The sequence below is a fragment of the Hypomesus transpacificus genome, chromosome 10 (assembly GCF_021917145.1).
Source record: "Hypomesus transpacificus isolate Combined female chromosome 10, fHypTra1, whole genome shotgun sequence".
In the NCBI taxonomy this organism is placed as follows: Eukaryota; Metazoa; Chordata; class Actinopteri; order Osmeriformes; family Osmeridae; genus Hypomesus; species Hypomesus transpacificus.
The window spans coordinates 5440718-5454770 of NC_061069.1; the positions used below are offsets into that span (position 1 = coordinate 5440718).

Below are 14053 nucleotides of genomic sequence, written 5' to 3' on the forward strand. Positions count from 1 at the left end.
ACCAACTCCCCAATATTTTTTGCTCAATAAAAAAAGCATATATTGTGCTGTGACGGCAACCAGCAACAGCAACCAGAATCATGTAGGCTATATTAAAGACAGGGGACTGAGCAAGGTAGTAAGAACAGGCTTTATTAAACAAAATACAGTATGCTCCACGTACAATGCACAAGACTAACTTGTCATATCCCATGAAACTAAGTTTTGATGGTATGTTTTAGATTTTCTTCACTTGTTAACCTCCTGCCTTAATACATGTTTCCAAAGAAGGTCACTGAACAAGTCACAGAGTACTTGAGCATTCCCTCATCCTCTCATGACAGGTTAATAGAATCCATGAGGCGGTTCATGAGTAGGGTGACCTCCAGTGTCTCCTGTTCGCTGAAGAACTTGGCCTTTGCCTCCTGGCTGTGGACCGGGTGTGGGAGATGTAAACCCAGTCGACTGTAATAGAGACAAGAAGGTTCATGGGTGGAATTCAAAGAGAGACATGAAATCTGTCGATATCAATAGTGACAGTGGCCTCAATGCCAAATGATTCCCACAACATGCAAATTCCCCAGTACAAGTAGAGGCACTGATATTAAAATCCCAGCACACTAATGTCAGTACATTGTTAAAGGGGTCTTACTATTTTGGTGTTCGAAGATCAAGAAATTTCTCCTTTACATCCAAAACAACATCAGATGCTTTTGTATCAGGCAGCTTGATTTTCACCTAAGAGGTCAAAGTTAACATTTTCAATTATGGAATAAACCAGATTATAATATTCAATATACCTTATGGAAGATAGTAATGCGTCTCCATGGTTACCAGCATGCCCTCACAGCACATGGAAGAGGGGTCTTTCCTGCTCATCCCCAGAAACAGATCCTCTGTCCCAACATTCTGCCTCAGTATTACTTCATATCTGCACAAATTCATACACACACACACACACACACAACACGGCTAAGAGTCTCATACAATTACAAGGGTATGAAAGGGTTGTTGTGGAAGAGATGATGATCATGACCGGTCTTGAATATCTTTAAGACCGACAAGTAATTAAGGGTCTGTTGAACAGTGATAGAAGTGTCTGCTAAATGAATAACATGTAAATAAAATGTAATGAACCAACTGAGGTTAAGTCTAATTCAAATGTATCATATCTCTGCAAGATACATAAACAACTATGCTATGCTATATCCTATTCTCCAAGGTTAATGTTTAGCAGAGTTATGTGGGAAAATCCTATGCTAAGGTTAATACAAATCTGAACATTAATGACTTACTCTGGCTGGGGACGTGGGTCAGCGACATCATCATACTGCCCCCCCTCTGACACTTCTTCCTCACTCCAAATATCCTTGCTGTTCCTCTGAGCATAAGGTGTTGTTGCTAAATAAACAGACTATTAGTAAACAGAGACATAATCAAGGCTGATATGCAGATGTAATGTGAGCTCTTTTATTACCTTCTTTTGTAGCTTTGGATGAGGCACAGTGCCCAATATGTCCTGGGCCCATTTTGGCAATTGGTTTCGCACTCTGTAAACAAATAAAAAATAAAACACGGTTTCATTCACCACTACGGTTTGTTGTATCTGGTTAAAATGATGTCTCTGTATAGCTGTATCTGTTTTTAATTATGCCGAGGAGGGAGATTGTTTTCAGTTGTTTTCCCACTGCAGGAAACTTACTTTGCAGTCATCGTTATCGTCCTGCGTCGTTAGCAAGGCAGAGAGCGCCTGCAAGTTCTGGAACGATGATAGATCCATTCTGAGCACTGGAACGATTTGTACACTTCTTACGATACCTTACAGTCTATGAATAACACACAATGCGAACATTTCATATAACTTAAACTGTTGATTTGTTGACGTTAAATAACTGAATGAAGAATTTACTCACAGTACCGTGACGTGTCAGTGTTCTGCGGGATTTAGTTTTCCAGGATACGTTTAGTTTATTTGCTGCCATGGAAACCGACGTCATATTATTTTCAAAGTGGGTGTGGCTACAGAATTTGGATTCAGATTTCTGTGGTTTGAAGGGCAATGGCAAAAAAATGAAAAGGTCATTGTTTACCATTGGGCCCACCATAGGTATATACAAATTATTTTTTATATGGCTCTGGTCCCCACCAGCATAACAATAGATTAATATTTTATTTTGCTTTATTGTGTCATAATTGGAAACCATTTTCTGTCCCAGGATTTTTTTGGGTGATATGTTGAAAGTATTCATACGGCAGAAACAATCATGTCTTTGTTTTATGCCACTTTATGATGTATGAATTCAAGGAGAAATGAAGCATATTTACCAAGCTTTCATAGTCTATCAATAAAGAATTCAAAGGATTTTCCTCATAAAGTTTGTGTTATAGTCTTAAATTGCTGGTTTCACAGTTTGTTGTATTATGTTTCTTTACTGCTGCATTCTGTCCCCTTTTTTATTCAATTCCATCTCGGCCTACAGGCGTTTTTTTCAGGTAATTTAAAAAAACTTTTTGCAGAAAGTGTGGTAAGCTACTAGCTAATATCTGTCTTTAGGTATGTTTCTCCACGCTCACTCTTCCGACAGTACCACCTTATTTGAACAGATCAACATAGCAATACACTTTGATCAGATATTGTTCATGCTTTATTAAAGAAAACAAGCAATTTACAGAGTTTAACCATGATAACATTTAGTTATCATGGTTACATTGATCTGCTAATTATTTATGTTAATTACATGACCAGGAAATAAACAATATTCAAACAAACAACATATTACTTAAACCAAAATAAAAGAAATAATTCAATGAATATGAAACTTTGTAACAAGCTTTTTGACTTTAGGAACAAGATGTTTCATTCGTCATGGATAATCCACTTGTTTTCATTCGTCATGGATAATCCACTGGTTTTTACATGTATTTTTCAAGGGCTGCAAGTGCATCTTTTTTTTCAAATTTGAACCATTCCAAAGGAATTTTTCCAGAACCTTGGAACTTCTTTTTGTAATGTGTCTCCAAGTCACTTTGAAATCTGCAGATGAACCACTTCCAGTAAGGCAGCTCAGATAAGTCAGTTGTAATGCTCCAGCAAGACATATGTGGACCACCTGTGCGATATTCTTTGTAGAGGATTGATTTATCAAGGCGATAACTGTAAAAGCTCCGATCACTTGCCATAACAGTCTGACAAAAATCAACAGCAAGGTCATCTGTTTGATAAAACGCTACCCCACATACTCCACTGGCACGATGGAAAGGGATACTATGATCTGTTGAATGTCCCTCAACAGTGCTTGTACAGCAGGCTTGACAGAAGGGACACTTGACCCAGCAGCATTGACAAAGGTGTTCAATGAGACTCTCCTCAGGTCTCCTTTTAAGTAGCTCCATCTTTAGAAGACTTGTATCTTCAAGGCTTGTTTCAAACTCTTGAGTGATGGTAGCGAGACCTTTCTGAATGAGATGCTCTAGGAAATCAAAATCAGTGATGTCTTTGGTTTTAGCCTTATTTGGGAAAGTGTCTGTAAACGTAAGTTTATCGGAGAGTTCATTCGACAAGCTTGTGATCCATTGTTTAACTTGTTCTTTACATTTGTTTTCTTTTACTTCTGTGGTGGCAGATGCCATTGCACATACTACATCTTTCTTTTTTTGGTCTAAATTCTTCTTGATCAGGGTGATTACGTTAGCATGATTTTGTGTGTTGACATGCTTCTCAACTGTTTCTTTGATAAACTTCTCAAAATGCTCCCTTGGATAGTGCACATATTCCATGAACATATCAAAGTTTTCTTCCTCTGCAAGTGACTTCAGGATGTGTTTTTCCAAATTAGATCTGTTTCCACACAGTTCTGGTAAATAGGTCCCCATACCTGATGCCAAATCAATGGTAGCTTGTTCATAGATAACATGGGAAATTGATTCTTTCAGTTTATTACAAATGAGCTCACTAAGCACAGTTGTTGAATTTGCACCTTGCAAGTATTTCTGAAAAACATTATAGTATTCTGATTTCTTGGCCTGAAGTTGAACATGAGCAGCATTACGATTTATGAATTCCCTGTGCAGTGCAGCAAATGTTACCCCGACTTGTTCACACACAAAGAGTGATAGATCCACAATAAACTCCTTTCTGAAGACATATTTCTTAACAGTTGATTGGAAATCCAAAACTTTATCTCGGATGTGACGCACAATTTCTTGCATGTAACTGCTGCTATAGCCATTTGTGCTAATTGGCTTGCTAAGGACATTTTTTGCAGAAGTGTTCATGATTCTTTGGATCAATACTCTAACAGCATCTTGATCTTCTGATGATAAGGATATAGTTGCTTTCACCGTTTCAATGAATTGGTCGATCTTTGCAATATGTGTTTTGCTTTGAAATGTTTGCAAGTAGTGGGTGTAGTCATTCAAGCTATGAAGGTGAGAAAACTCTTGAGCAACTTTCCGGTCATATACTAATGAAGGTTCATGGATTTCATTGAGGATTTTGGTCACTTCCTTTGACATGTCAATCTCTTGAATGGGCTGTGTGTCTTTGGTTAAATCTATTACCCATCTTTCCCATAATGCATCAAATGCAGTTTCTTGCTGTTGTTTTCCCATTTCCTTTCCTTTTATATCCAAGGCAAGCTCTTTGCTCCTTTGAAAAAGTTTGTCTTCATAGTCTATCTTCTTCTCCTGCAGCATCTTCAAAGCTTTCTTCTGTTCTATAACTCCCTCTAGCTTTTTTGTTGTCACTTTAACAAGGTCTTTGATTAGTGACTTGATATGTTCTTCAAATCTCCCTTTCCATTGTATTAGGATCTCTTTGTCACTGTCTTCACTGAAGTACTTTTCCATTGCTATATTCACATTTTTGTGATTCTTGTCCAAAGCAGCAACGATAGTTTCCTCAACCATGGTCAATTTTTCATTTTCAATCTTTTGGCATATTGTTTTTTCAACTTCCAGCACGGCACATCTGAGTTCCCAGGTCCATTTTCCATATTCTGTCTCAAGTTTCCTGTGCACTGCTATTTCTTTGGTGTTTTTAAAGCTAAAAACAAACTTCTCATTTAGCAGTGCATCCCACAAGTCCTGGATGCTGCTTTGGAACTGCGAGAGGGTTATGCCACCCGATCGTGATGCATTTGAAATGATCAAGTCCTTAAGCTCCAGAACATCCCTACTATACCTAGGGTTTGGTGGGGCCATGGGTGGGCTTCCCTCCCAAAGCTGGGCAAAGTTTTTGACATCTCTTTGAATATCGAATGCTATGACGTCACTGAAGCACTCGACATTACATACCTCCTCTTTGGCTGCTAGCTGAGTCATTTCATCCAGTTTCTCTTGTAGGCGCCTTTTCCCCTCCATGTTTTGCTCCCCTGCGGCTATATCTCCAACATTCTGATGTACAAACACACAACTGGGAAATAAATTCACCTTCTTCATCCTCATGAAGGCCTGGACAGCTATCTGAATGATGTCCTGCATCTCAGCAGGATTCTCCCCAAAGATGTTAATCAAGGTCATGTTTCCAAGGCCAATGACAAAAGTGGCCAGCTCATTGTCATGGTGGAGGGTTGCCCTGCCCGCCAGCTCAAGAGCTCGAAGTCCCTCCGTGTCGATGACAACAACAAAGTCAAATTTCAATTCTGCTCTTTTATCATCAGCTACTTTCATCAGCTGCATGAATGCCCCTCTGGTGCACCTTCCAGCACTGACAGCAAACTGCAGTCCAAACATAGCATTCAGCATGGTAGATTTACCAGTGCTTTGAATGCCTAACACAGATAGAACAAAGACTCTCTGATCACCTAGTTTTTTGATGACCTGATCCAGAACACTTTTGATCCATGTTAGGGGTACATGAGCAGCATCACCATCCATCAGCTCAACTGGATGTCCTGATATCATAAGTTCTGCAGCCAGTTCAGGAAGGTAGTTTACCTCATCAGCGTTCCCTAAGGATGCATAGGCCTCGTAAATCTGCCCTATCTCCCTGAAGAGGTGCTCAAGGCCGAAAGTTGCTGCAAGCAGTTCCACTGAAATCTTTTCCAGTTCCTTTTGTTGGTTTCCCAGTTGTTCTGTTTTATCATGTTTCTTCTTCAAATTCAGGACATCAGACCACTTTTCATTATATTTGTGATGAATATGTGAAAGCTCATTTGCTGAGAGTTCATCCAACTGCATCCCTACCCACTTGAGAAAAAACAATCTTTCTCTCTGATTCAGAGACCTCAAATTAGCAACAAACATCTGCAGGTATTCACTGAAATCACACTTCTTTTGGTCTTTTCGAATTTGCTTAATTTCATTTTGTATCCTGCTTTTTTCTATCTCAAGGTTCCCTGTAAGGCGGTAGAGCTCTTTATTTTTGTTACACCACTTGTGCCAGAGTTCTCCTTGACATGGCAAGGTATTTTGTTTGATGGTTGAGAGCTTGATTCCTTTGAGAAGTGTTTTCATACTCAGTGCAGCATTCTTCCCTTTTAGGCAGTCCTCACAGTTCTCATTCACTTGGACTTCAGTGTTCTTCACGATTTCCTGAAGTTGGAAGGTACATGAAGATCCAGATAAACTTTCTCTTATAATCTTCTGCAGCACCTCAGATATATCAGCCTGACTTAGGTCTCTCAATCCAATTTTGTACTTTCCATTCATGGCAGTGGCAGGAGTGTTTTTCTCAGTGAATAGACAAATGAGAGGTTTATTAGACTTGAAAAGTTTCTGCAAAACGACCTTTGTTTTTTCATCTTTCCCTGGACTTGTTAGGAGAACAATGTTGACAGAGGCACTCTCAGTTAGAATATCACGCTGCTTTTCATTAGCTATAGCATCACCATGGAGATTGCAGAAAGCAACACAATCATTGAAAGCATCATTGGGCTGTCCAGAAGGGCAGTACCACGCTATATCCACAACACCATCCATCAGGACACTGCTTTTGGTGCTGCCCGGGCAGTTCCTATGGAAGAAAGTACTATGGCGAGGATTCATCAAGTTGCTCAGCAGCTGAGATTTAGATGTGGGGATGGCACCAAGTCGAAAGACTGCCACCATTGGTGTCTTTGCTTGGGAAATTGGCATACTTTTGCAGGTAGTTGAGTTTGAATCATCAGTTGACCTCCAGCTTTTTTTTATCTGCCTGAATGCCCATAAAGGGCACTCGATTTCATTGGTAATCATATTTGGCACAAGAAAAGGCAAGGCATACTGGCACAGTGACAACTTTGAAACCATGTACTGCTGTAGAAAGGCGTCCGAGCAATGAAACACTGCCATTTGCAGGTCCATTGGATGAACATGAGATTGCAGGTTTCCACTGTCTGCAGTGGTTGTGTTTTCTTCAAAAAAGTCATCAAAGGAACTGTCCTCTACATGGGTGTGATCACTAGACTCTTTCACCATAGTACTTCTACATGTGTAGTCCATTGCCAATAACTTCTGAAGAAAAATACAAACAAGTTCTTTTTCTGTCAGTGTCTCTTGTTGCCGGGGGGAGGATGGGTTGATGACCAGTACATCTGCCATTGTAAGCTTGTCTTCATACCTACGACGAAGGTTAAGCCTACTCAGGAGCTCCTTTACTTCAACACAAATTGCCTGTTTCTTTTCTGTTGAACTTTCTGTATGTGGTTTTTCGTCAAGAAAATGCTGCTTCTTGTCTTCTCCCTTGAAATTTGACGCATGTAATGTTAGTATTCAGTATCCTATCAAGACAATCCAACATCAAATTGTTTATTGCAAAACATCTAGACTTTTATATTGATGTTTAAGTGCAAATGTAGAGCACAAAATTATGATAATTTACTTTTAACATTATTCTAGAGTGGAGTGATGGCACAAGTCATTTTTTACCATTATACATTGGCTGATTCCGAGCGGATAAGGATTATAATGAAAGCATCTGTATTAAAGAAATACAACTTTGAAGCTTGAATACTTACCACAGACACATTTTCAACAACACCCTCTGTGTCACCTAGAAAGAAAATGGAAAAACTATTACTATAATATATGTGTATTATTAGTTTAAACTATAAATTATTTTGTCAACTACTTGACATCTTCAGTATAATCGTCATACAATATTAATCTTAATGGAATTGATTTTGTTTCTTGGTGACTAAAAACCTTGTATAAGAATGACAAAAACCAACCTGATTCAGTTTGTTCAAGCCTTTGTCCTTTATGGTGTTTCACCTTTGCCTTCAGATTTTCCTGTCTCCGTCGTATCTCGTCCTCAAACATCTTTACAGTGTAGCCATGCAGTTTGTTTTCAGATACCAACAAATTGATCTTCTCAACCAATGACAACATTTCCGTTGGATCATTCATAAGCTTGTTACAGATGTGATACCGGCCTCCACATTTTTCCATCAGCTCTATGAAAGCACGTTTCCCCTTCAGATCATCAATCAGTGTCTCTCGTTCCTTAACATTCTCATATGTGAAGAGACTCATTGCACACTCAGTATATCTTTCACCAAGTATTTCTTGAAGTCTTTCTGGATCAGTTCTGTCAGCACTGGTATGCTGACCCAGAGGTTTAAGTAAGAGGAAAGCATTGATGTCCTGGTTATTTCTCTTAAATTGACTGCAAAAGTGTTGTTGCAGGGCTTTTTCAAAGTGTGCACCATTCAAGCCCAACATGTTGATGATAGAGATGTGTCGTCCTGATAAGTCATAAATTCTTGATGCAATCTGTGAATATTCATCTACTTCATTATAGAGGTTGTCTTGGTAAAGAAGCAGATTTTCTGTTCCAATCGTCACTGCATCAATGTCACCAACCAATGCAATTGTCAGATTAGGGGTCACTAAAACAGAAATGAGGGTGTCATGAGTGAGAATTTGTTAACTTCACATACAATATAGTTTTGTATTTATTTTGTCCATCTCACCATTTTTCAATGGGAAACCTGAGTTACCCATGGCCCTGGACGTAGTATCACTCCTGTCATGATGTTCTTCATCATTCCCTTTGGCCTCATCCGCAAAAGGTTTATTCTACAAAGATCAAAACATGTTCTATTAATCAAGTGTAATCAGATTGTTGGATTTTAAAAAGGAGAACATTTTATTTTTTAAATCTACTGTAATGTAAAAAGATAGCTTTTCCTACCTCCATTTTGACTTCACTGTCCTATGCAGTAGTCTTGAGAACTGGTAAAGTAAAACCATTTTTATTACCGTACATATTTGTGAATCAATAATACACCCCCCCCCCCCCCCCCCCCCCCCCCCCCATTTCACCAAATAATTTAGGATAGTCCAGGAAATTGTGTCATAGACCACGGCAACAACACATGGCAAACATACAGAAGTAATATTAAAAAATAATTATAGGCAAACACATGGGCAACCCAAAACACAGAGAGCCGATAAGATTGACACAATCAGCTTTCCCGACACGCTGTAATCAGCACCGGCTTCAAGGCTACAAACAAACCCACAGTATACAACATGACTGATTTACTCGCGCAGTTTTACATTTGATGTAAATGACGTTACCAGCGGACCAAGGTATGACGTCGCGGCAACGTCGCCCACTGGTCTAAAAATAACGTAACCAGCGGACCAAGGTACGACGTCGCGGCAACGTTGCCCACTGGTCTAAAAATAACGTAACCAGCCGACCAAGGAACGACGTTGTGGCAACGTTGCCCATGGGACCAACTGGCAACATTCCCTTTATAACGTTGCTACGACGTTGCCACGACGTTGCCAGAAGGTAACGTCGCGGGTTACCAACTGAGCACTTACTGGCAACGTTGCCGCAACGTCATGTGTTAGCTGGTACCATACAAGCTCACAGCCAATTATATTGGCCTTATCGACAAAAGATATGTCAACTCACTGTCAGTTAACAGAACATGATGTAGGCCTATGGAATCTTGTAGCTACTTAACAATCTTGTAGCTTGTAATGTTTTAGAACTACTAAAACTACCTCCTCTGAACACGCCAATAAGAAAATGTCAGAAATTGTTTGGATGTCATACATGTAGCCTATTGAGTATACCCGCACCAATAATGTAATTTTATATTGGAGTACACTCACTTCTCTGGTCACGACAACAATCTGTACACCTATTGCACCATTATGTCAAAAACTATTTTACATCGCCATACATTCAATATGCCCAGAAGCAATACAGTATTTAAAAAAATATATGATACTCACTCGTGCAAATGCATTCCTTGTTCTTGGATATGGTCAGCAACTGAGTCAAACAACTTCACTAACCTACTCCCCGAGTCGATTGGATTTATATAGAGCGTATTTTTTCAACCTTTAACCTAAAATAGAATTTCCTGATTTCTATGAAGTCACGTGTCTTCAGAAAACAGGTACCACTTTATTCCACTAGTGGGCATAGGAGTTGGACTTCCAAGAATGCATGCTTTCCCTCTTAAATAAAGGTTCAAATTACGTCCACAAAGGGTTCTTCAGCTCAAATAAGAGAATTTTGTTTCAGTTCCACAAGAAATCATTTGAATTAGGGTGATTCTTTTATGAACTGGATATTAAGAACCAACTAAAATAACCTTGCTATAAAATAGCAAATAACCCCCCCCCCCCCCAACGGGTGGTTATCTAAGAAAAACGTAGGTTAATGTATTTGATTGTAAAGTGGCCTAGTACATGTGTAAGTAAGCCTACATGACAAATGACATCAATTGCAGCCACATGTAGCCTACAAGTACAAGACAAAGTTTTCATTCACCCATGTCACCCATTTTTTACAATGCAATATTATATTAATGGTGTAATATTTTTTTTATCATATTAGAATGCAAAAATACAAATTACAGTAGCTTAAATTATATGCCAAGGAGCAAGAATACAGTATACTTTATGAAAAGAGTAACTGTTTTTACAGCTTTCTTTTTAGTGAAATCAGAGATGTATAACAACAAAAAGGTTAAAGAGTGGCATACGCATACTAAATGTACAATTGTGTCCACCAAATATTTCCACTTGTTGCACTTACCATATCTCAGAGATGGGTCACGCTATCAACAGCCCCATCATTGCCAACAAAATCTTGCACCCAGTCACTGACCCATATTTATACCCCTTGCTTTGAGTTCTCATCTGCAAATCTTTAACATATTACATATGACAGCAACTACATAGGTAGAGGGGGCTCGCTCAAGCAAACTTTGCTCTGGCTTTAGGCCCCTGATCCTCACCCCCAAAGCATTTCAGTTATGTAACCCATGCAGTTTGTTAGACCATCATCTTACAAATACAACTATGATTCAATGCCAATATGAGGTAGTGAGATGCATTAGGCAATAAGTATAAGCAGGAAGTGAGCTATTAACACCTTTTATTCATTTCTGGCCTCCCAAAAAGTGTATACAAAATTAAATATTGACCAAATTTGTCCAAATCTCTACTCAGAGTACCACCAGCTTCTCATTCAGGGCGATCTGTGCTTGTGTGAGGTTGGAAAGATAGGTCACCATCAACAAGTCCTGCAAGAGATAAAGAGAATGAATCAACTACCAGAGGGGAGGGTAGAATAGAGAGACAAACAAGTTGGATTTATCATTGAATATAGACCAGGGAAAACAAGGGACAAAAAGATCAATCCTACGCTTGAGATACAATTGGTTGACAATTACACCACTTAACAACAATCATTCCTAGGGAAACAAGACAAACAGACATGTCCAACTTCATCTAAAACTACACAAATTCATCTTGCATGCCGTGTTAACTAAGGCAGTACTCACATTGATGTTGGAATTGAGCATGGTCTCAAAGTCCTCGGCTGAGATCTTGGGCACCTTGTTGACCAGGTCCATCAGGTAACGTCCCACGCTGTTGTCTGCCGTCACTTTTCCAGACTGAGGGACAGGTTAACAGGTATTTATCAAGACGTTGCACGCATCAGGAGTAATTCAGGTAGAAAGGAGCCACGTAAACAATACCCTACTTAGGCATCCTGGAGAAAGTTGATAACAGCCCAATAGTTAGTAGTACCTGGTAGCAGGGACTACTATGTCACGAATACTCACAAGCACATCATCTATGTAGGCTAACACAGTTGTCAGCATGTCCTGTACTCTGGCAGCAGACCCTCCCACCTGAGAGAGGTCAGAGGTCAGGCCCTTGCTGTGGCTGGGAGAATCTCTCGTTCTCTGGAGAAGGTCCACTAGAGAAAATGACAAAAGGGGGACAGTGAAACAGTGCTCACCAAGACGATGCTGAAAAAATGCTAAAACATAAACAACAGATTTTTGTCGTTATTGGTTAGACAAAAGTAGTGTGTTTGGGTCACCTAGCCCAATATTATATCAATACCTTGTCAGAGGCCCAAATAAATTTCCAATAATGACCATCCTTACCCTCACAAACCATCAATGCTCTAGTGACAATATTGGAGGACACCTTTCAGATAGTTCTTGGAAGGTGAGCTACGTCACCAAGGGAAACGCTTTCTTGATATTGGAAATGAGTGCACACCAAACCGACTACTCACTGGTCCAACCAACATGTATTCAACATGTTCAACAACAACCATAAGCCAAGAAACACAGCCCTGACTTTGTATATGCCATTTATAAGCTTTTAGGCAAGTATGACTTGAGGTGCTTGCACGTAGTCCCAACAATACTCCAACCATCTACAAGACAGTCTTAGTTTTACAAATGACAGTTGATGACAGTTCTTACCGCCTATCCTCTCCGTGTCATAGTAGATGTACTTCACACTGAGTGGGGTGAACATCACGCCAACCGTTTTCCCTGGAACACCCATCTGAGCACTGTCAGGATCCCCCCCAAAAAAACATTCACGTTACTCCACAACTCTTCAGTAAGCAGATCAAAGGGAATATTGAGAGAAAAGGAATGAGAAACACAAGAAAGCCACCTGACGTAGGCCCGGATGTTCATCTTGCCGCTCTGCAGAGCTGTGTCCACAGTCAGGTGAATGGGATTCTGGGCCTCCCGGCTGTAGTACTCATGGATTAAGACAGAGTGCTCTGTGATGTCAAACCCTGTGGCGTACCTGTTTCAATGAACAATTCATTCACATTACATATGAACAATCTGATGCAATCTTATTTTTGTATTCCTCTGAATGGGGGATACACTCACCAACCAATGATGACCTCAGTGGGAGATACCCTCTTGTGGAGCTCGTACATGTTTTTAGCAAACTCCATGTCCACTGCAACCTACAATAAAACAAGTTAAATACCACAATTTACATGAGGCCAGCTGGCTACAACAATGTATAAACATACTAGGGGTGGCTCCCGTGAGGGGTAATGGTAATTTACTTTAACTATACGTTCTATAAAAGAGCTATATACAAAACGCCCCCCCCATACTTTAACACGTATGGGAATTATAATACCGATAAAGCTGATATACTTTTTCAATAAAATGACAAAAGTCATGTAAACTAAATACACACCTCATCCTCGGATTCATTGTGCGGAACAGAGAAGCAGTTGGTCACCTCAACAGAGTGCTTTTCAATGGTACCTGGAGAAAACAGATGGGCCTTTAAGCATGGAAACAGGGAGTATCTTGCCTGCTAATTGCTACCTATGTGAAGTTGAACTTGACTACCCATTCATTTAGCTAGCTAAATACATTATCCGACTAACAAGGGCTTTTTAGAGAAGTGACGCTTGACTGGGCTATTTAGCCAGTGGGCTAGTTTGCACGATTGCGTAATCTAGGCAAACTGCTAGCTAGCTAACTCCTCATGTTGAATAGGGTATGCTAACATGGGATACCTTTAGCTTGCTGACAAGCAACCTAGCGCGGCAAGCGGATACATTACTGTCCCATGCCACTCATGAAGTAAGTAAGTTAGCCTATATCAATTTTGAATTACCTAGCAAGGTTCCAATCACACGACTAGCGCCCTCATTCCTTCGTTCGTACGAGTCACCAATTGAGGCGAGAACGACAGGATGGATTTTCACCACTGGCCCGTACACCGACATGTTGGAAAAGGAAAACGTCTTCGTCTCGGGTTTTTACATTGGTTGAATGACAACAAGTGGAAGCGCTCTACTGCCACACTCAGCAATGGAGTGGAGTGGGCACAC

General features: G+C 40.0%; 3 protein-coding genes across 6 annotated transcripts; all 3 read right to left on the minus strand.

Annotated features, from left to right (window-relative positions):
• Positions 1–111: 111 nt before the first annotated feature.
• dnaaf6 (dynein axonemal assembly factor 6) lies at positions 112–2508 on the minus strand. 4 transcript variants are annotated; one of them, XM_047027212.1, is made up of 7 exons: positions 1898–2508; positions 1682–1767; positions 1457–1529; positions 1275–1380; positions 814–910; positions 632–717; positions 112–444 (listed from the first exon to the last, which is right to left on the minus strand). In XM_047027212.1, the coding sequence occupies exons 1-7, from the start codon at positions 2226–2228 to the stop codon at positions 315–317; spliced, it is 909 nt and encodes a 302-aa protein (XP_046883168.1). In that variant the 5' UTR covers positions 2229–2508; the 3' UTR covers positions 112–314. The 4 variants fall into 4 exon arrangements, with proteins under 4 accessions (XP_046883168.1, XP_046883169.1, XP_046883171.1 ...); XM_047027213.1 differs by having other exon boundaries at positions 1682–1805; XM_047027215.1 differs by having other exon boundaries at positions 1893–2508.
• Positions 2509–2606: 98 nt separating this feature from the next.
• Positions 2607–10282, minus strand: LOC124472411 (interferon-induced very large GTPase 1-like). The gene is made up of 6 exons (XM_047027210.1): positions 10156–10282; positions 9095–9135; positions 8874–8979; positions 8130–8789; positions 7917–7951; positions 2607–7641 (listed from the first exon to the last, which is right to left on the minus strand). Exons 2-6 carry the CDS (start codon positions 9098–9100, stop codon positions 2893–2895), a joined length of 5556 nt encoding a protein of 1851 aa, XP_046883166.1. The 5' UTR covers positions 9101–9135; positions 10156–10282; the 3' UTR covers positions 2607–2892.
• A 1009-nt stretch (positions 10283–11291) lies between these two features.
• On the minus strand, positions 11292–13977 carry eif3f (eukaryotic translation initiation factor 3, subunit F). Its single transcript, XM_047027216.1, has 8 exons — positions 13837–13977; positions 13408–13478; positions 13086–13165; positions 12859–12996; positions 12660–12751; positions 12003–12139; positions 11718–11831; positions 11292–11456 (listed from the first exon to the last, which is right to left on the minus strand). The coding sequence occupies exons 1-8, from the start codon at positions 13946–13948 to the stop codon at positions 11379–11381; spliced, it is 822 nt and encodes a 273-aa protein (XP_046883172.1). The 5' UTR covers positions 13949–13977; the 3' UTR covers positions 11292–11378.
• Between the last annotated feature and the right edge of the window lie 76 nt (positions 13978–14053).

Coding starts and splice junctions, on each gene's coding strand:
- eif3f (XM_047027216.1), bottom strand. CDS start 13,948: ATGTCGGTGTACGGGCCAGTGGTGAAAATCCATCCTGTCGTTCTCGCC. Junction 12,752..12,858: donor AACATCCGGGCCTACGTCAG/GTGGCTTTCTTG, acceptor GGATCCTGACAG/TGCTCAGATGGGTGTTCCAG. Junction 11,457..11,717: donor TGCTCAATTCCAACATCAAT/GTGAGTACTGCC, acceptor TATCTCTTGCAG/GACTTGTTGATGGTGACCTA.
- LOC124472411 (XM_047027210.1), bottom strand. Junction 7,952..8,129: donor GCTTGAACAAACTGAATCAG/GTTGGTTTTTGT, acceptor TTTTCTTTCTAG/GTGACACAGAGGGTGTTGTT. Junction 7,642..7,916: donor TTGTTGAAAATGTGTCTGTG/GTAAGTATTCAA, acceptor TCAAATTTCAAG/GGAGAAGACAAGAAGCAGCA.
- dnaaf6 (XM_047027212.1), bottom strand. CDS start 2,228: ATGAATACTTTCAACATATCACCCAAAAAAATCCTGGGACAGAAAATG. Junction 911..1,274: donor GACCCACGTCCCCAGCCAGA/GTAAGTCATTAA, acceptor GAATTTGTGCAG/ATATGAAGTAATACTGAGGC. Junction 718..813: donor TGTGCTGTGAGGGCATGCTG/GTAACCATGGAG, acceptor TTGACCTCTTAG/GTGAAAATCAAGCTGCCTGA.